At 36.2% G+C, this 13,839-nt stretch overlaps 1 protein-coding gene across 6 annotated transcripts in view; it reads right to left on the bottom strand.

The window, feature by feature from the left end:
• The window catches only part of LOC139970954 (gamma-aminobutyric acid type B receptor subunit 1-like), a 60,444-nt gene extending 46,909 nt beyond the window's left edge, over positions 1–13,535 (bottom strand). The window contains exons 1-2 of one of the 6 annotated variants that reach the window (XM_071977039.1): positions 13,414–13,535; positions 11,401–11,468 (exon numbers count right to left, since the gene is read on the bottom strand). In XM_071977039.1, coding sequence (XP_071833140.1) covers positions 11,401–11,468; positions 13,414–13,494 — 149 coding nt within the window. In that variant the 5' untranslated portion in view covers positions 13,495–13,535. Of the gene's footprint in view, positions 1–4,618; positions 4,687–11,400; positions 11,788–13,088; positions 13,234–13,261; positions 13,322–13,388 lie in introns of those variants that run through there. The other 5 variants (XM_071977038.1, XM_071977041.1, XM_071977040.1 and 2 more) reach the window with 5 other exon arrangements.
• Between the last annotated feature and the right edge of the window lie 304 nt (positions 13,536–13,839).

The following is a 13,839-nucleotide window of genomic DNA, read 5'->3' as shown; positions in this document are numbered from 1 at the left end:
TAGTGCTGCAGGTACCTAGTGTGTACATGGAAGTACTACAGTGACCTATCTACAGTGCTGTTTAATGCCCCAGTAGTACAGTAGTAGGTAATTGCTTGCAAAACACAATCTTATCGAAAAGTTGGATCAAAACTACTTTCTCCAAAAGACCGCTATAGTTGCCCTTCTTAATTTTGTATCCTTGCAAGTACAACTGTTTGGGATAAAAGTCTCCGTCCGACAGTGTCGCCGTTCACAGGCATTTTTAGAAGACTTTAAGATGTTCGTAATTACTCCGTTAACTGGATATTCCGGAAGTTGGAAAGATTGACACTTTAGTTTACTCTAGTTGAAACTAGCCAAAGCACTAACCTGAGGGAGGATCAGAGCACATGCTAATTGTGTAAATACGCCCGGATCAAGGCATGTTATGGCATGTTATGGCCAGTGGCGGAGCGTCCATACAGTCTAGGGAGTATCTTTACTCAAAAATTTTCTGTACGCTACGCGCCAAGCAGTGGTGGTGCTCCGCTTAGATAGTGTCGAAAGTGCCCCTACAGACCATTCTCGCCCCTCCTGACCAATACCCCTAGCTCCGCCACTGGTTATGGAATATGTTATGGATCAAGGCAAGTTATGGTTCACTGGTAATTCAATCTCCCGATAAGATCAGAAGACCGGATCCAAGTTTAGTGTAAACCACCCCAAACATGCCTTGATCTGAATACCCACTGCAGTGTTAACCCTAACTGTGAAAAATCACACACAAATCTAACGCTTGAATCTTTTCCAAATAACAAGTAATTTGCAGGTTATTTGCTTCGATAATTAGGCCGATGTTTCTCGTAAATCACCTCGAGATTAAGGCTCCTTCTACAGGCTGCATAAAATGGGAACTTTGCATGAGAATATGTATGTTAACATAACATATCTAAGAGTCTTAACCAGGTAAAATTTAAGCTGACATTATACAATATCTTTCATGATCAATTCCTTTGGAATTAACAACAAAACGCAAGGTGTATTATTACTCTTTGTTTGTTATGATCGAGTCCATCAAAAACTATGCTTGGGTTGAATAAAGCGGAAAGGTTTCCCTTCAGGGTAAGATTAATGATGCCCTAGTGAAACTGTATAAACCTCTTTACATTGTAAAAGGACATTATTCATATCAAAGCTGGAGAGAGCTACTCCTCTTAATACCCGACAGCGATGCATTTATGTCATAAATATAAAGATTGATTTCTGTAGGGGAAGGTTAATGACGCCATGATAAAGCCTTAAAAACCTCTTTACATTGTAAAGGGACATAATTATTCCTATCAAAAGTCGGAGAGAGTTGATCCAGTAGATAAATTGAAAGTGGTGTATTTAAAATGCCATTAAAAAGTAAACTTAGCTGATTGATAGGTAGAGTGTCCTAATAATTTGTGAGTGACAAAACATCTAAAGTAGTCTTAACCTGCTTGTTATCGATGCCTATTCTGTATTGGGTATGTAGTGCTGTACTCAATTTCAAAAGTTATGTTGAAACACAAATTTGCATATATATTTATATATATATATATATATATAAATATATATATATGTGATTTTTTTCAGTTCCTGATTTTCCAATAATATATGCAAATTTGTGTTTTAACGTTACTTTTGAAATTGAGTACAGCGCTACATACACACGCATATATGTGTATATATATATATATGTGTATATATATATGTGTATATATATATATATATATATATATATATATATAATTTCCTTCTCATTATGTTTTCATTTATATATTTATATATATATATACTGAAACTACCAACATGAATGATATTGTTATAATAGGCTTACGATACTATTGATCCTGATATTTTTATTATCTAAGCTCTCTGTATATTAAGAGGTGTTCCACTCAATTGGATTCAGAGCTACCTTATAAATAGGCACCAGTTTACATCTGTACAAAATTCTCAGCTTTGAGTAATTAAATGTGGAGTAACACAGGGGGTCTATTCTTGGTCCACTCTTATTCATTTTCTATATCAAATAAGCCAGGTCTCAGAGGGAGCTATTAAACACTGTACTATTTAGATAACAACCTACCCCCTGCATTTAATTTGAAGATTTTTTTCTCCTAATAAAATTATTCATAAACTACGATACAAGACATGCTGAGAAAATTCTCTGTTGTCCAGCTCGTACGAACTTTGGAATGTTAGCTTAGGAAATCGTGCCATTAAAACTTGGAATAAAATACTGAAAAATATTAAAATATTACTGGCTGCTTTAAATACATTTTAATAGAATGAAAACTAAACAATGCAGAGAACATTATTAATATATTATTTCTCATAAGTCTGTTTGAGCTCATAAATGGTATTCATAATATGTATCTAATTAGCACCTGATTTACTTAACAACACCCGGCATTGCATTCAAAATTAATAAATGTAGTGTAATTGTGAACATAAATGTAAGTTAGTAGATTATGTAAATGTTTCTTTTGTTACTTTTGGGAGTGTTCTAGTCATATTCTTATATGTTTATGTATATTTTATTTTTACCTGTCAGTTGTGAAAAAAAAACTTGAATTGAATTGAATATAAATATAATGCTATTCTTTGAAGAGTTATGTACTCTGGTTTTATTCATAATTTATGTTGACAGCTCTTGTAGTCTTCTGTAGAGGGCATATATAGCTAACAACGGGTCAGATTCGAATCATCTCTTCAGAGGGTACTTATGAGCATAATCTTTACTGTTTAGAGAGATCCCCGAATGAAAATTAACATGATCTAGTGGAAGCGCTCACTAGCATGCAAACAAGCCTGGTGAACTGGACTAGCTAGTTTAAGCTAGTTTAAGATTCCACTTATGCAGTTTGACTGAACGAAAAAAGTGATATAGAAAACTAAAAGTGTAGGTGCCGCTTAAGATAGATAGTTTGACTTTAAACTTCAAAGTACTTTTCGAAAGATCTCTTCTTCAATAATTTACGAAAGATATACATAGATACTGCTAGTGATCAACTCACTGTACCGTTTTTTTCTAAAGTCAGAGAACCGCGGCTTGTCAAGTTTCTCGGAACTAGATAGGACCGATATAACGGTGCCCTCTGTAGATTTTGGGGCCCCGTTCGAGAGCCCCACTGGTACTCGATTGATCTAGGATTGGTAGAGTGCTAAGATTGTGAAGAGATATGGTTTCACTCATAGTGATGTATACAACTTATAGGGAGGGAGTGGGGGGGGGGAGAAATTAGGAAACAAATTACTAAAGTTATGTTTCATCAAGAGTTGCTACATTTCAAGAAAACGTTAAGTTTGATGTCACACGTAGAACTTAAATAGATTTCAAGAACTCTTTTGCAATTTAGAACAGACAGAAATCAACAGGATTCCAGCTCCAGTAAATGGGTGTAGGCTTTACAAACCATTTCAGATATTTATATTTCAGAAATAAATATAAAGTAACAATTTATAAGTCAATCTTCACATATTTTTATGTTTTCAAAATCCAAGCATTATACTCTCTCTTCTACAGCTGACAACTTTCATGTGTCTGAAAATTGCAGTCCAAAATTTTCAGAGTTATTCTATCTCAACCCATAATTTATTACAATTAGCACTGTATGTATTCCTCATACTAATGTTCTTCTTGCTCCATGCAGCCTCTCAAGGTCCCCAGTTACATTTGACTTTCACTATTCCATTTCGTTACGGTTTTGTTTTTCCTTCTTTTTTTCTTATTTCTGTTCAGATCTTTTATCTCCAATCTCTGTAAAGAGGAGCTGCCTGTAAAAGCATCAAGCTTCTTCAGCCAGCTTTCCTCTCGTTTCTTAAGTCAGCACTGGTTCCATCCCTGTTTTGCCACTCATTTTTGAATAAACTGTGCTGAACTGATGTTTGTTTGTTTGTTTATTTGAGTTTCCATAGATAATAATTATATAAATGTGGCGGGAATTCCTTTAAAAAGCCAATACAGGCTTAACAAAGTAAAGGACTCCCAAATGTACATTATTAATTTTTTTTCTTTATACCAAACCCCATTTCTTATATCCTTTTCACTAGATTACCTATATTTTCTTGATCTTTTAATTTGTTGAGCTTTCTCTTTGTCACTGTGTATGCCTACAAATTTATATCCAATGTGAAAATAATCTACCGTTAAAGTTTTGTTGGGAATCCATTTTTGTAGGCATTTAAAATAAATTGTTATTACAATTTTGCCATAGCAAGTGTGTAGTCTTCTCATCTTTGGCAATTAGAATCAAAATAAGATAAAGTCAATAGTTAAAAGTAATAGATTATTATATAAAGTCAAACTGTTTCTCCCATTAAAAAATACTGCAGTTTTTTTCCCATCTTCTGAATAGTGAATAATAGCCAAACATCCCAAATACTTTACTCTCCATTTCCCTAAAATTTGTGGATCAAATCCTTCCATCGATTTTACATCTACAAGGCTTAAAATCCTTTGTATCAACAAATCATTTTAAGACAGAGAATGACAGAAAAATGTTTTTACTTTAAATTATAATAAAGATAATTAAGCTTGCTCTTAAAAATAATACAGATCTTTTATCTTGTGTATGTGTGTTTTGTTTTTCTCCAGTAGTAGTTAGTACATTTATACAGTACTTACCAATAGTTAAACCTCCAAAAAATTCCAACTTCAAATTCCGTATTTCCAGATAACAAGACGTTTTATTCCTCAAATGATGAACGATGAAAAGAGAAAGAAGCAGAGAGGACGAAGAAATGCAATGTTTACACGATATCTTTCACCTAAGAAAAGTCAGCTATAAACAGCAGCTTAATTAAGCATCATTAAAAAAACAACCTGCCAGCAAATTTGGAGGAACATCTTCATCTTCAAGTTGACATAACGAGATTATTGTGAACATGTCAAAAGAATTAGAAAAGAGGCTTGTCGTCACTGAACAAGACGGAGGGTTGGAGTTTCGACTGAATGATGGTCTTAATACCAGCAGGAACTTTGAACAAAGCACTTCCTAAAGGAGTGGGTTGAACAATAAGTGGTTTGAATCAGTGAGAGATTACATTAACAACCTAAGTAGGCCTCTGATTGGCTGATTGGGCAATGAGAAGCACTTTTACTAGGAGAAAGTTTCATTTGCCAAATTGAGGGTTATGTCACATGGTCAACAATATAGGTCTTGTGTGGAAATACATTGTGCATCATTCTATAAAGTAACGTTCATGCCAGTCTACTCTTGTGCACTGTATATATAGACTTATTATCAAACTTGCTTTCTCTTACTGCAATTAGTACTGAATAAGTACTGCAATTTAAATACCAAATCCAGACAAATGCTTTCTCTTTCTGAGCTATATGTACAGGTAATCCGCAGATTCTGTTTGTGTGCTATGTTAGATCATGAAGAACTTTTCTCTTTCTGATCTGTATTAGACAAGCAGGAACTCCGTCATTATCTGTACTACATTAACTAGGGAGTCCCATGGACACTATACTGTCTCATTCTGTGCTACATTTAGATAATCAAGAGACTTCTCTCTTCATTTTTTGTACTGTATGCATGAGGTAAGCAGGGACACTATTGTGACTTTCTCTTTCTGCATTATATTAAGTAACTAGGGAGTCCCATGGACACTAAGGTCTCCTTCTGTGCTATGTTTAGATAATCCAAGCAACTTCTCTCACTTTTTGTACAGTATTTGGTAAGCAGGGACACTATTGTGACATTCTCTTTTTGTAATATATTAAGTAATCAGGAAGTTCCAGGGACACAGCTGTCTCTTTCTGTGCTATAATCAAGAAACTTCATTTCTGTACTGTATTAGGTAAGCAGGGACACTATTGTGACATTCCTTTTCTGTACTATATTAAGTAACTAGGGAGTCACATGGACACTACGGTCTCTTTTCTGTACTATCTTAATGTTTGTACTGTATTAGGTAAGCAGGGACACTATTGTGACTTTTCTCAAGTTCTTACAATTTCTGTACAGTTATTAAGCGATTAAGAAACAACAGCTGCTCTTTCTGAATACTAATGATCTTGGAAGGTTTGTCTGTATTATTAATGTAATATAAAAGTAAGCATTTATGAATTTTATTTTCCATAATTACTCATAACAATACTGAAACAGGAAGGAACCTTTTCCATAAAAAAATTCCAGAATAAATTACATCAAAAAAAGTAAGGAAAAACAAGGTCTGACAGTTTAAGAACTACTCTATGAAGAGAAGTAAGCTATTTTACCTATACAGTGCTTGTTTTGATGTATGGATATGGCACAGATAGTCAAATCACAAGGGCGTAGGAACCCGGGGGGCTGGGGGCGCCAGCCCCCAGTGAAAAATATGGGGGGGGGCGGAAGTATCATTCCGCCCCCCGCTTCGCAAGTCAGAAAAACCCTTTTTCATTTCCAAATGAGAACAAAAATCTCATTTGGAGCACCAAATTGCATCTAAGGCCAGGTGAAAATGCAAAATTATTTACAAAATGGAGTGGGTGTTAAAGTGTGCTATATTGCACCAAATTGCATCTGAGGCCACCTGGAAATGCAAAAAAATTCCAAAGGGGATGGGGACACCCCCTCCCCTTAGACCCCCCAAGGCCGGCTATCAGTCTTCAGCCCCCCCCCCCCCCACTCAAAAGTACCTTCCTACGCCACTGTCAAATCATACAGAATGAAGGCTGTAGTAGTTAATAGAGGAGTGGCATATGAAAGCATAGCCAAATAATAAATATTAATATTAACTGGAAACAGAAGTGAATACTTTATGCCTTACTCACACATTGGGAATAATCAAGTTTTGATAGGGACCCTAAAATCACTCCACATTATGACCTGCCATCCATTTTCTGTTGGCTAAATTGGTATCGATGTTTTCCATATATTATTCTATAATTTATTTGGAAAATCCTTACACTACCGGTAACCCTTTTCCTTTGTCAAGGTATAAATATTGATGATGATGAAGTTTAAATATCAGTGACAGTGCTCGACATGGAAGTGGCACAGCAATAAAGCTACTATAGTAGGCTAACAATCTCGACCGGAAGAAAACAGAAATGTCTCACATAAGTTGCATCACCTAGCAAACTATAAACTTCACTAACTTCTAAAGAAACAAAAGTGCTGCCTGTGATGGTCACATACATTTAGGAAAGATGACTTCATGCTGACCAAATGAATATGAAAGCTATGTAAACCACCATCAACCAGTGTGACTGAGGAACTTTGAACTAAATCATATGAAATGTGTCCATTCAGTGATTTATAAAGCTAGTCAATTCCAACAATTGGTCACTAGAGCTCTTAAAGGGTGTGAAGACTCGCGCACAAAGAAACGTCTCATGCCGGTAATCTGACCTAGTTTCGAATGAGGTGTAACAGAAGAGTTAGACACCACCATCGATCCCAGAAAATACACACACAGCTTGCTACCCTCGGTAAGTAGACACTAGTGTACCGAGTCAATACATACAGCTACGGTCAATACCCACAGAACAGTATTACATAGCAGCGTGGACATCTCAGGTCTAGATAAAAGATCACGTTTCATTACTGTCTACATTTTGTAGCGACAAGAAAACTTCACTTGCAAGCAATGGAAAGTTAACTTTTTCAGAGTGCATCACCCAGTTTGAGGCAAGTCTCCAATGCCTTTAAGTACTGTCTCAGAAAGAAAGCTGCAGTAGTTGCAAAATCCCCTGCAGCAAGGCTGTACATACCGATATTAAACAATAGAGATTACCTCTGCAGACCTGTCTATCAATGTGACACTGCAAAGCCTAATACCAAAAACTGTACAGCACAAGCCTTTATGTCCAGCACCACGACAGCTTGGCTGCAGGATGCTGCAGCCCCCTCAGTGCCCTACTATTAATATAAATATTACCTCTGAAACTACTTTTTCTGCTGTGTTGGTTACTAGCACGACGGCTGACAATATGATCTTCCCCACATATAGCAAATACCAACCAGAGTCCCATGTTTCTGGACAAAAACAGGGGAGATTGAATATCTACCATGCAGAGATGGTAATATTTGCCACACTGAACATGCTGCTCCGCACAAATTCATGATTAAACACACAGTGCATTATGTCATTGGTCAAGTCAAACTTGTCTTTCACACACAGGAAAGTAGTGCTGGCCATTAGAGCACTTGTGTTTACAATCATATGGTGGCTGGTCAATTCATGAGGTCCACTCTCAAGGATGTATTCTGATGGTAGTATTTGAGGTGGAATATGCTATTAAGTGGAGTGTTAGCTCAGTGGTTAACGCCGGTGCCATTAACAGATGACGTCTTCATTTCAACAAATGCAATCTGATCCTTTTTTAGTAATACAGTACTCTAATACATTTGTTAACATTTTCCTGGAATTTGTTGTAGAATGCAAAACCTGCCTCAATGACTCGCTAATCAAGTGGATGAAACCAACTTTGTGAAGGTTGTCAGAGCTTAATTTTCAGTCATGTTGTGAAAAAAAAAGAGCTAAAAGATAACACTTTACTATTGCACTTGGTGTAATGTATCTGTGAGTGCATACAGCTGAACTAGCATATTTTCATGTGCTATGCAACTTTGACAAAGTCTAGCCAGTTAAGTATCACACAAAATGGACACAATGTCTGATTTGCTTGCACAATATTGCCTTTTTATAATTTCCTTGATAAATGGTTTTAAAGGTCAACAAACATGAACTTTTGCCCTTTTTTTACAATTAAATGAAACAAAAAATGGAACAAAAAATACCAGTTATTTTCAACTTGTCTGTTAGCTGGCTCTCTGAAGTACCATTCAGATCACAGTCCTTGAGAACTCCTCTTTGACATAGAAAATTCACTTGATCTGATCAGTTATGAGAATTAATATATATATATATATAGAATTCAGCACTTGCTTTACATCATCACTGACCTCATATTTATGTCCTTAATAACAACAAGAGTACTTGCTTAAACATTTGCAAAACACAAAAAAACAAACTAATGTAACTACCAGTAATTTTCAACTTGACTGTCAACTGGGTCTCTGAAGTACCATTCATATCACACAGGCCTTGATAACTTGATAATACTTCACTTCTTCTGATCAGTTTATCACAATATAAAATCCAGCATTTGTTTATAAATCATCATGTATTGCCTTAGTAACAACAAGAGTATATCTGCCTAAAAATTTGCAAGCATTTTCCAGATGTTATTTTATTCATCATTTTATATTATGCTCCCAGGAAATATTAGGACATAATTTAAAAAGCAGTTCAGCAGGATTTGAGTGTAGGCTGAAACTTTAGCCTAACATTCACCTACTGTACGTAATACAGGTTAGGCTTGCAGGCTTTGTGTAATAGCTGATTAGGAGGGGAACAAATACTGTATGGTGAAAAGGAGTGGTAGGATCAAATTATAGTTTCATTGCTAATGTGGGGGGATCAAATAATTAGGGTTTTTCCTCAGAATATATTGAATTTAATTTAATTTAAAAAAAAAAAACATTTTAAATGCTGGATATTTATATTTAAATCAGGAAACTCTGCCAGGCTTCTAAGAAATAAAATTCAAGAAAATACCTGAAAGAAGCTTTCTGATTGGTTGCAGACCAGATCTGACATCTAGGTAAAGTTACCAAAGAAATGGTGGGCAATGTTATGTTGCTAAAATGTGCTAGTTATGAGCGGTAAAACCATGTTAGTTCGAGTGTGTCACACTATGTATGAATTAGGGAATGTGCAGGTACTATGCCTGGAAGTGTACATCTGTCAGAGCTAGTTCCTCAGAAGATTTCTCTGTGATTTCAGAGACTGCAGCTTGTCAAGTTTTGCTGATCTAGATAGGAGTGATATTACAGCACCCTCTGTTGATATAGGGCATGGCTGAATATCCCCATTTTCGTGCTTCTTGTGATGAAGTTCAATTGTTAGTGGAAGCACAGAGGAAAAATATCTACCAAAATCCTATTCTGTGTATCTCCTAAAACTATTTGTGGAATTGACTCCAATACCAGGATTCATAAAATCGTGACAGTTTATACTGCTTGAAAGTGCAGTTTGTGACATTAATATCAAACAGAATAAAAAAAAAAAATATTGGAAATGTAGCAGGCCTCCAAATTGAGGCCATTTGCTGGATAAATGCACAAGCGGACTTCGCTTTCAAAGTTGACACCTTCTAATTCGTACAGGTTAAAACCGAGAATGTATTTTTACATGAGAGTAAATTCTACTGAGATATGGCCAAAAACTTAAACTTTATCAAACAGTATTTCCTTATCCCCTCCCACCACCCCCCCAGCCCATCCCCACTGCCATCCCTTTCCCTAATCTACACAATCTCAGTATTCATCATTCACATAGAATTTGAAGGTTATTAAGTTCTTTTCAAAAGGACATATGATGTAACTATGTAAGGAGTTGCATTAAGTTATCATTTTTATGACACTTCTTTAGTTGTGCACCAAAAGCATCTTTAATAACTTCAATAAGAAACAAATCAAAGCAGAACAAAAAACTTTTTACTTTTCACTACCTTACATCTGTACACTCTTGTCAGTAAAAGTCATGAAAATACAACGCTCCAATCGGGGTTCATTCAGTTGCGTGAATGACACACTTCTTCACCTTGAGTTGACCTGTATGCAGAGAGGCATAGTGCAGATATCTATGCGTTTAAGACGGACATGTATGGATTATGGCCGGTCGGTTTCTAGGGCGGGGCGCACATTTACGTATTGACTGAACTCTTCAAACTGTCGCCAGTTCACGGTTGGCGTTAAGAACTTTTCGAGGACCATTAAACCTGCGATCAATTACGCATTTGAAAGTGACAAATAGCTCTTAATAGTCATTCCAGTCATTTATGAATATTATTTCTCAGGAATCATAAAGGATAATTATAGCAACGGCCTATTAAACTATGCAAGACGCAGCGGCTTAAAAGTGCTAACGAAAGTTCACATGATGACAGTACAAGCCATAAGGAAGGTCACGCCAGATCTCCCTCATGCTTTAATTCTTTGAAGTTACCTCTCAAACAAGGTTGATTAAGAAAGAAAGCATATTTTTAATAAAAATAGATGAAACACGTACACAGCCAAATCGGTAGTGCAATTGCCCGACACCATTTCATCAGAAGTTTTGTGCTTGGACAAGGTTTTCCGAGCCAAACAGTCAGCAACAAGTCACTTATCTAACATTCCAGGCAAGCTATAGAGTTAATCCTTCCATTAAGTGCTGCTGGTGACCTTTTATTTTTGGCTACATGGTAAACGCATATTACAACCGTTTGCTACTTAAATGGAACAAACCTATGAAGTTGAAATTCAAGCAAGTCAATATAGATGCAGCATTCCATACAAACCCTCCCTATATGTCTTCTCTCTGATAAACTTGAAGCTCTATAAACTATTTGTGATAGTTACTTACTGTATGATGCACCATAGCCTGGTCACTATATAGTCCTGTCCTACTGGAGGGTTGAGCAGCAGTAAGTCCTAGGAGACGAAAGAACGGAAACGAACAGTCACTGCCGGTACAGTAGATCAGCTTTACTTTCAAGTGTGCAGAGGTCTTATAATGGCCACGTACAGTTGGTACACTCTGTGTTACTACTGAATATATAGCTGCAGTCAACCCACTAGGAACATGAAATATGTTCTGCAATGTCACTGTACAAATCAAATAATGCAAGACTAAAACCTAAAACGTGCCAGCTATAAATAACAATTAATTTTTTTGGAGATAACTTCTCACGTTGTAGAGTACACTTCAACTTAAAGAGATAGATGGATAAGGCACAATAGAAGTGATGTTGTCAGGTTAGTAGTGATTGCATACTGAACTGTATTTCCTCCAACACTACACTGCATACAACAGTGCAGTACACCAGCTGCAAGGCATACCTTAAAACATTAACATAACAATAAAGGGTAAGTGCACATAACAATAACACTGGTCAATGAAATGGCATGCAGTTTAAGTCTTACACTACATACCAAACCCTACAATGTCTATTCAATGAGCAGTTTTGGGAGCTACTGACTACCTGAGTACTGTAACAATCCATTAATCCAAAGTGCTACATTGTGACACTGATAATTATTCTGCTCAGAAGAATTTGTTTGTTCCTCGAGTTGTAATTTGACGAAGAGGTGTTTAATTTCCTTGATTATAATAATAATAATCATAATAATAATAATAATAGTGTCTATAAGGAAGGCAGTTATTTATGACACTAAACAGCCATATATGCAATTGAGAGAAGCAGAATGGCTAATTACTTACACTTTACATCAGGTGGCTACAGTTTTACAGTTTTTTTAGCTAATGTTAATTTTTTTATAGCTAATTTGTATAATTTGGAGGACTATTTCAAATAGGAAAATCGTGGATTTCTCCTGGATGAAAACCCTACTGTACCTAAGTTAGGCCTACTATAGGGGTCAAACCAACAATTTCTCAAATGCTAGGTCTTATTGCTTCTAATGCCACTGCCAAAAGGTGGGGGCCATAATTTTATAGCTTAACAACTTTATTAAACATGTGTCTATATCAAAAGGATTGTTATGACACCTCAGAGAGAATGAAATGGAAAAGCTAATACAATGTCTTCTCATTTAAATAATGTGATCACCATGCCCATATTAAGTGTTTCGTATGCTCTAGACCTGTAAAGGCTTAAAGTAAAAATTCCTTCACACTATCTAAGAGAAGCGTTACCGTTACGGGTTGGTGCATATACCACACTTTCTGCAGTGCTAGCCTATGTTTATGGTAGGCCTAGCTGGAATAAGTGCCAACTATATATGAATATTAATGTAGGACTAGGCCTAATATGGTGCTACATTCAATTAATGGTGGAGGTCTAGATAAGGAACTTGGATAGCCTACTAAATGTTAAATGGTTATGTGTGACTGTGAGGAAGTAAAGTCTAAAGGATGTGACAATCCATTTGTAGTCAGGCAATCTGTATTGAAGTGTAGGCTCTAGGCTGCAACTGCAAGTCACACTACTCACACAATCACATGTACAGTACGACCTAGGCTAGGAGTAGGTTAGGGCTAGGCTTTATTAGCCTACTCCAAGTACAATGCCACTGTCCAAACATCCTTACCCAATGGTTAAACCTAGTTAGTAACGTACTTCAATCCCTCAACAGCGCTTGCTAACGATGTTAGCTAAGCCAAGTCTAGGTAAAACGTTAGGCGTCGCGCTTGCTAACGATGTTAGCTAGGCCTAGTCTAGGTATATAACGTTAGGCGTATTGTTTTGTATTTGAGTGCTTACAATAACATTAACGGCTACAAGGCGAATGCCAATTAGAACTGGCATTGCTGTATAACTGTTGTTATTGCATGAGTTACACCTAATGCTAGAACTGTAGATTTAATTATTAATAGACCCGAGCCTAAACCTCTACAAAAGTTGCAAAATCTCACAGAGCCTTCGTTTTTCACTGGAACTGTGAAGAATTGTCGAGTGAAACGCAAAAGAAAGTATACTGAAACAAACGTAAGCATATCTTTCAAACACTATCTGTTCTGCTAAGCCTATCGTTGATGACACATGACCGTAACTTCAAGTAACTGAGGGCAGCAGTTAAAAATATAAAACCCACATTAATACAGTACTAATTCAGACAGTAATTCGTCATAGTCAATAATAAGGCAGTAAAGAGCTGCTTAATTCTGCATTTCCTTTTTACCGTGAAATTCGACTTTCAGCTGATCTTCACTTTGCAATTTTCCTTTATTTTGCTTTTTTCTTTCTGTTTTGTCTTTTAGTGTCTTTTATTAAACTACGGTAATTTGTAAAAGTGAAAAAAAGGTAACAGTAGGCAATGCCATATAAAGAAAATAACCAGC

The sequence above is a fragment of the Apostichopus japonicus genome, chromosome 8 (assembly GCF_037975245.1).
Source record: "Apostichopus japonicus isolate 1M-3 chromosome 8, ASM3797524v1, whole genome shotgun sequence".
In the NCBI taxonomy this organism is placed as follows: domain Eukaryota; kingdom Metazoa; phylum Echinodermata; class Holothuroidea; order Aspidochirotida; family Stichopodidae; genus Apostichopus; species Apostichopus japonicus.
This window is presented reverse-complemented; position numbering and strand designations above follow the sequence as displayed.